The sequence below is a fragment of the Centropristis striata genome, chromosome 22 (genome assembly GCF_030273125.1).
Source record: "Centropristis striata isolate RG_2023a ecotype Rhode Island chromosome 22, C.striata_1.0, whole genome shotgun sequence".
NCBI lineage: Eukaryota > Metazoa > Chordata > Actinopteri > Perciformes > Serranidae > Centropristis > Centropristis striata.
The window spans coordinates 25,363,500-25,371,118 of record NC_081538.1 but is presented as its reverse complement, the minus strand read 5'-3'; the positions used below and the strand labels follow the sequence as shown (position 1 = coordinate 25,371,118).

General features: G+C 39.2%; 2 protein-coding genes across 2 annotated transcripts; one reads left to right on the top strand and one right to left on the bottom strand.

The window, feature by feature from the left end:
- Nucleotides 1-1,467: 1,467 nt before the first annotated feature.
- On the bottom strand, nucleotides 1,468-5,054 carry pex26 (peroxisomal biogenesis factor 26). The gene is made up of 5 exons (XM_059326055.1): nucleotides 4,686-5,054; nucleotides 3,812-3,952; nucleotides 3,113-3,423; nucleotides 2,889-3,029; nucleotides 1,468-2,792 (listed from the first exon to the last, which is right to left on the bottom strand). Exons 1-5 carry the CDS (start codon nucleotides 4,880-4,882, stop codon nucleotides 2,686-2,688), a joined length of 897 nt encoding a protein of 298 aa, XP_059182038.1. The 5' UTR covers nucleotides 4,883-5,054; the 3' UTR covers nucleotides 1,468-2,685.
- Nucleotides 5,055-5,112: 58 nt separating this feature from the next.
- llph (LLP homolog, long-term synaptic facilitation factor) lies at nucleotides 5,113-7,471 on the top strand. The gene is made up of 3 exons (XM_059326056.1): nucleotides 5,113-5,245; nucleotides 6,497-6,732; nucleotides 6,977-7,471. The coding sequence occupies exons 2-3, from the start codon at nucleotides 6,510-6,512 to the stop codon at nucleotides 7,138-7,140; spliced, it is 387 nt and encodes a 128-aa protein (XP_059182039.1). The 5' UTR covers nucleotides 5,113-5,245; nucleotides 6,497-6,509; the 3' UTR covers nucleotides 7,141-7,471.
- The last annotated feature ends 148 nt before the right edge of the window (nucleotides 7,472-7,619 follow it).

Genomic DNA, 7,619 nt, shown 5'->3' with positions numbered 1-7,619 from the left:
TTTTTAGATAGATAGATAGATATAGATAGTAGCCTGGGTATACCCAGACTGCCTCGCGCGCTCGAATTTGATTTCGAACCTCCAGGCGGTCTGGCAACGAGGCGATTATCTTAGCCCTGTTTTAGGGATCCAATCACAGAGCGGGGAGGGACGGTGAGACGATGACGCGTACTACTCGGCACTTGGAAGCTTTCCGGATCCAACATGGCTGCTGCGGACGCGAAACTCTCTTTAGCTGTAGATGGTGTTTTAAATAGTTTAGAGCGAAAGTTGAAAGGCGAAAGGTCTCTCGGCAGCTCCGCTGTCCCCCGGCTCGGAGCCAGATCACCGGTAGCGGGACTATTAGCGCCGCACGGGCGGTTTCTGCAGCTCGTTGCGCCGAGCCGGTGAGACCGCCGGTCACCGCCGGTGATCTCGCTCCGAATCGGGGGACAGCGGAGCCCCCAGAGACCCGCAGCAGCTTGTTTGTTGCCCATAAAATCAGTGGATGTGTGTGGCTGAATGACATGAGGGGGAATAAAGCGTGAAAATAAATAATCTTGCAGAAAGCGAGAACTGGAGAAGCAAAGCAGCAGCAACACTCTCTCACAGACACACACACAACAAACATCCATCTCTGTTGCTCTACTACGTCATCTGGTATAACTGATCTGATTGGCTAAGAGCTACCTACAGACGCTTTGATAGACATTCTAAGCGCCCAATAAACGGCTCCGGAGGATCGTAAACCACACCTCCTCTACGGAGAAATACATTGTAGGTGTCCAGACCTAATCTCCAATGAGATTTGGTCTGGTGTTAGCCAGGCTATATAGATAGATTGTTTTGCATCTCTTTGTGGACATTTCATGTCCTTCTTGGTCTTTTTTGGTTGTTCATGTCTTTTTGCCTTCATTTTGTGTCCTATTGTTATTATTTTTGTAACCATATTGTGTCTTTCACTGGTTGTTTTGCATCTCTTAGTGGTCATCTTATTGGCTTTTTGGTAATTTTGTGTCTTTCTTGATTATGTTGCTTCTTTTATTGGTTGTTTTGTGTCTATTTGTCTTCATTTTGTCGTATTGTAGCCATATTGCGTCTTTTCTGGTCGTTTCGAATCTCTTAATGCACATTTATTTTCCTTCTTGGACTGTTTGTAGTAATTTTTTGTGTTACTTGGTCATTTTGTATCTTTTTCTGGTTGTTTTGCATCTCTTAGTAGTCATTGTGCACCTTTTCTGTTTTTTTTTTTGTGTCTTTAAGAAGAGATTTAGTGTCTTTCTTGTTTATGTTGCATCTTTTTCGGCTTTTTTTGTGTCGTTTCAATGTGTCTCAAGGTTATTACGCTGTTTTTTTCATCATCTTGCAGTAAAAACACTATTATAATGAAATAAGGAATATGTCGCTCATGTCTTTATCACGTGATAACGTACAGCAGGGTTACTATTACAGGTTACTTACCGAAGAAATCAATAATATGACACATAATATTGATTTACAATTTATTTTGAAAATCTGATTACTTAAAAAAGAAAAAACCCAAATCTGTTAGGTTCATAATATGTATAGATAAGTTGAAATTTGCCGTCTGAACTTGCAATTGTAAACATATATTTTTATTTATCACCATAATGATACTGATATTTCTATTTTTTCCATATTTATGTACTATCTTGAAATGCAGGCTGAATTAAACACACAAGCACAGCAGTCAATACACCTATAGATGTCCACATTCCTGTGTATACGTCACACACAAGCTGGTTTAAATGTCAGATAACTAATAGTTCAATATCAGAGTCAACAGCACCTTTTACCCTTTTACAGTTATATATTACAATAGTCTCAATCTACATTACATTCATACGTGAGAAACAAAATTATCAAAACAAAAAATCTAATGTTTGAATTATCATAGTTTACATTATCCTTGTGATCATAACTGTATTCCCATTGAATTCTACCATCATTCTTTTTTCCTTATGATTTTATTATTTTATTACCAGTTTTATGTTTTGTAAATCTGTGTATTTGCTGCTAGTATCTTAGCTTAGCCAGGACTGCTGTAAAAAGGATTTTAATAGCTATTTAATCGGCATTTTCCTCGCCAGGCATCACCTAAAATAATTTGCATAGTGCACATCTGCCAGAGAAAATAAAACTTATTCTCTTATCATCACAACAAAGTAAAAAATAATCAAAATGATGGATGAAGCATACACTCAAAAGTTTTGGGTCAATTACAAATGCCCTTATTCTTGAAAGAAAATCAAAATTTTTTCAAATGAAAATAACAGACATACAGTGTAGACATTGTTAATGTGGTAAATGATTGTAAAAGCTGGAAACAAGCTGATTTTTCTTATGAAATGTCTGTTATACATTGTTCCAGTGGTACATTGTGTTAATCCACGTTTATAGTGTTGAAAGGCTCATTGATCATTAAACCACCTGAGCATTATGTTAGCACAGCTGAAAACTGATTTGTGCTGATTTGAGAAGCAATAAAATGATCCTTCCTCAGGCTGGTTGAGTATCTAGAGGTAAAGTTGGAGATTTGTTCAGGTCAAAATTATTATTTCTACCCTTGTCAATGTCTTTACTATATTTATGGTTCATTTTGTAACTCATTTCATGAATAAAACAGTTTATTTTCATGGGTGACCCCAAACTTTTGCGCTCTAGTGTATTGTGATCGTCAGTCTTTCACGTTCTCTGGGTTAAAGCTTGATAGTACGGTGCAAACATGTCGCTCCACATCTGTCTGAGCAGCTGGAGAAGTTTGGAAATCCACATGAATGCAGACGGAAGAGCTGCAGGGAAAGAGCAGGAAGAAATGCACTTATTAAGGTTTATACTACAGCAAAACATTGTGATGAAACTGAGCTATAAAGAGCGTTTAATCCAACCTGGATCCAGCCGGAAAAAAAGCATGTAGAGAAGAACGGCGGCCAGGAAGACTCGCCGCAGAGTGAAGCAGCCTGAACTGCTCATCAACACCTTTCTGTAGAAAAACCTGAGCATGGCTTCCAGTTTACGAACTACAGACCCTGTAAAACAATCACAAAATCTGTGATTAATTGTTCTTACCGGTATAGGACTCAGTATAATACATGTAATAAAAATGCAAGACCTCGAGCTGAGACAGGATGTGCAGAGATCTCAGAGTCTGCAGGATTTAGAGGTGTTTCTTGACTCTCTTTTTCTTCTAAAACATCCAGCGCCGTCTGCCTCTGGTCTTCTGTGAACGCGGCGCTCCCGACCTCCCCGTGGATCAGCTCCAGAGCCTCGTCTCTGTGTCCCAGAGGCACCAGGACGTGCAGCAGGTAGAGCTCGGCCACCGTCCTGAACCCCGGCGATCTGCTGTTGGACGGGCAGTTTAACCAAACTCTGGCTGCCTCCTGCACCACAGCCGGCTCACCCACCTTGGAGTAGAGAAGTATGCTGCCAAAATGAGCAAAAAAAATAATTTAGTGTGTACTTTAGAGCTGGAAAGATCAATTGGTGAATTGATTATGTAATTGGCTGAAAGATAACCTTTGTTTCAGTCATTTATCAAGCAGAAAATAACCAGATCTCTAATTTCAGATTTTTAAAATGTGACTATTTGCTGCTCTTCTTGTTATATATTATACTATATTAATTAATCCCTCTGCTTGTAACTTGTCAGACCAAGGAAAGAATATGAAGTTGCTATGTGTTGGAGGTGGAGGAAAAAAATTGATACAGCATATTATCGTGATATTTTGCATGGCAATATTATATCAATTCATGGCCGCCAAGTATCAATATATAGTCATTTTCCCAGAGCAGAGTTGAGGGTGATACTCACCACATCTGCATTATTTTAGCCGGGACTCTCTCCTGCTGCTCGTACTGCTGGAGGACCCAGGAGAGGACACCGTCCCACTGATTCAGCTCAGCCAGCGCCTGAATACCCAAGATGCAGAAGCCGGCCTTAAACTCTCCACATCTGAGGAGGAAAAACACACACAAAAACTCAGTGACATAATAATATATGGGTCTAATAAAGGAAATTGTATCTCATCTTATTATCCAGGTTGCATTAAAGTCATACAAGGTGGAAAGTCCTACTGTTTCGTCCCCCTGGCCATCACACTTTACCAACAGCTCTCAGTCAGGACAGGGAGGACAAAAGACAATGGACAATTTCATGCTGTTTTGCACAATTTTCCAGGTCTTCTTTGCAAATGTAAAATGTATCTGCACATTATTTTAATTTGTAAATGTTTAATTTCCCCGTAAAGTCCAATTTCTCTGCAAATGTTTAGTATTTTACCAAAGTTTTAATTTAAATTCAGATTTATCATAGGTTAATTAATTATAGGTAAAGTTTAATTTTAAAGAATGTACAGTGAATGTTCAACATTTGTTTGAATGCAGAGCTGGATGCTTGAATTTCCGTCAGGATAAACTACCTACCAACCTAATTACCAACCTAATGACCTACATACCTACCTACCTAACTAATAAATAACCTACCTACCTAATTACCTAATTACCTACCTACCTAACAAATAACCTAATTACCTACCTAACTACCTACCTACCTAACAAATAACCTACCTACCTAACAAATAACCTAATTACCTACCTAACTACCTAATTAACTACCTACCTAACCAACTAACCAACTACCATCCAGGCTGCATTAAACTGATAAAGGTGGATGTTTAGCCTCCCACCTGTTGTCCTCTGGCTCCATGTTGTCGAGGCTCTCCAGTCCTCTCTCGCAGGTGTCAAACGCTGCCTGGAAGTCTCTGTGGACCATCATCTGCTCTGCAGCGGAGTCCAACATGCTGAGTACCTGAGCGAGAGAAGAAGCGGACTGCGGGCTGCAAACGCTGCGAGCAGCAGGCAGACTGGCCGAGCAGCCGCTCATCACTTACTGTCTAAATAACACCAAATAAACAAAACTATTTACAACACTAAAAGATGCGGGTTTACTTATCGCAGCTTAGTTTAAACCTGGAGGCCAAATAAACCTGTCTGCAGGTTTGATTTGTGCATTATTCTCTCCCCTACATCTTGTTTACAATCCATGCTCCCTCAGACTTCCTAGTTTGCGATCAGTAGCCAATCAGACGCTGCGGTCTTCAGGTTGACAGAAGCAGCCAATCACGTTGCAGTTTCTTCAAAACGCGTCATCGTTTTTTTCTTCTCTAACTTGTAAACACGTGTGCGGAGCGGAGTGTGTGTTCCGCCTGGATATTTAAGGACATTTAACCATCTAAACAAGTTCACTGTGAGTCACCGCTTACTGTTTGTATTTGGAACAATGATCACATCCACATAATTCAATTAGCATGTGTAATTAGCTCACGTTGGCTTTAAAATGTGTTTTTTTTGCTGATTTAGCGTCGGAGAGCTAACATGCTAACACACTGTTTACGCAGCTTGCTGAAACGTTTACAGTCGTAGCTGCTAATATCTAGTCATGTAATGTAACTAACACGATTTTTAATGTTAATGTACATTATGTATATGCTATAATCACGATAAGCCATTGAAAAAGTGAGCATGACTAATCTTTAAAGGTTATTAAAGGGCAGTTTTTACAGATTATTTAGGGGCCTGAACATTCTCACTTTAAATATAATCTGTCATTATTTATACCATAAACATTATGTGAGCTACAATACCCTATTCCATTCTTCCTTAACCCTCTTGTTATGTTGCGGGTCAAATTGACCCAATTAAAAAAAAAAATTAATTAATCAAAAACAACGTGGGGATGTAGAATTGAGTTTAAAGAAAACTGTCTTGTAGTTTTTCCACAATACTACTTGTTGAGCGCTGAGCCTTCAGTGAATGTGTGATCTCTGTTTTGCCATCAAAAGCATCCCATAGAAACTTTGTGTCTTTTTAAATTTAAGAATAATGGAAGCGTGAGGATTTTTAGAAAACTAGGAGGGGGAAAAAATCATTATGCACTTAGAGAATACATTTGAAATACAATGGCGAGAAAAAAGTCAACTTTTTGAGGTGGGTAAAGTAGACTCAACACGTCTAATATATGTCTAAAAAAATCACATAAATTGCATAAAAGCAGATTTTCCCAAAACCATAGTTGTAGCAGCTAGTATCAAGATTATCTCATTTATGTGTCGGGGATTTAAATTCTACTAAGCCCTTAAATATTGTGGTTATTGCTCATTTTATGACATCTACTAACTGTCCGTTTCTCTAAAACAATGTTCCTCTGAAGACTTATTGACACAGGAACAATGCATTCTTTAATATTTTTACAACTTTACCAAACAAAGTTTCGCCTTTTTTCTCAAAATTGTATTTAAAATGTATTCTCAACATTTCAACTTTATTCTCAAACTGCATCATGAAAAAAAAAATCCTCATTGTTTTCTCCTACCTGGCACCAATCCTCTTCCATACCTACAGGGCTGCTTACTGTCTGACTGTCTGAAAATAACAACAACTATTGGACAACAATGTGAACACGAGTTGGTTTTTACTCCTGTGTTGTTGTCATTTCCAGATCATTCCTTAAAATGGCAAAAAGTCTCCGAAGCAAGTGGAAGAGGAAGATGCGAGCAGAGAAGAGGAAGAAAAACGCTCCCAAGGAGCTGGCGCGTCTGAAACAAGCTCTGAGTCTGGACAAGAAAGGAGAAGCTGCCATGAGCGACATGCAGGAGATCGCCACCGTGGTGCCGGCCGACAAGATCAAGAAGCAGACGGACGTAGAGATGGGGGAGACGGGGGAGACGGGGGACGGTGAGTGAGAGACAACACAACACAATAGAACACAATAGACTGCAAGCTACAACCTGATTCTCCTGAATACGTCTAGTTTGTCTAAAAAAAAATCACAAATTGCATAACAGCAGATTTTCCCAAACCAACAGTCGTAGTAGCTACTACTAGATTTCAGTTCTACTACGTCTTTAATATAACAGCTTGTTAGTCATATTATTATATTTACGTCTGTTTAATGTCGTCTGTGTGTTGTGTGTGACAGACGGGAGGATGGACATGGACAGCAAGCGCAGCAAGAAGACTCAGCTGGATGAGAACGGTCAGTACCCGGCGTGGATGAACCAGCGGCAGGCCAAGAAGCTGAAAGGAAAACGGATGAAACAGAAAACTGGCCAGGGCAAGAAGAAGAAGGGGATCGCCTGGTGAACCGGACACCAACCAAAAGGACCTTTGCTTTGCCTTTAAAGACTTTTGACGCAGAAACACAATATCATTTCATGTATTATTTTGAATACATGATACATTTGTGAGTTTCTGCTCTTGAATCTCGTCCTGTTCGGTGGATTACAGGATTCACAGAGTCTGTTATTGTAAAGTAATTCACTGCAGGAAAATGTTTGTTCTTATGGAACAGCAGCTTCATGTTGAGACAAGTTTTAAGGAGCGAAGACTTGTGCAAAAAAATGTCGGATTGTCATTTGTTCTCTGCTACAATATAAATCTTTTCATACGCCCATTAAAGAAAATTATCTACAGATGTATGCGTTGTTGTTTTCTGTTTACTTTGACTGTTTATAGACTGGGCAGTTTGGTTGAAATCCCCAAAAAATAAATGGAAAAAAATAAAATCTAAAAATAAAAAAATGTATTTTCTCTTATCTTTCTACTCTCAGAATCTTTAACTT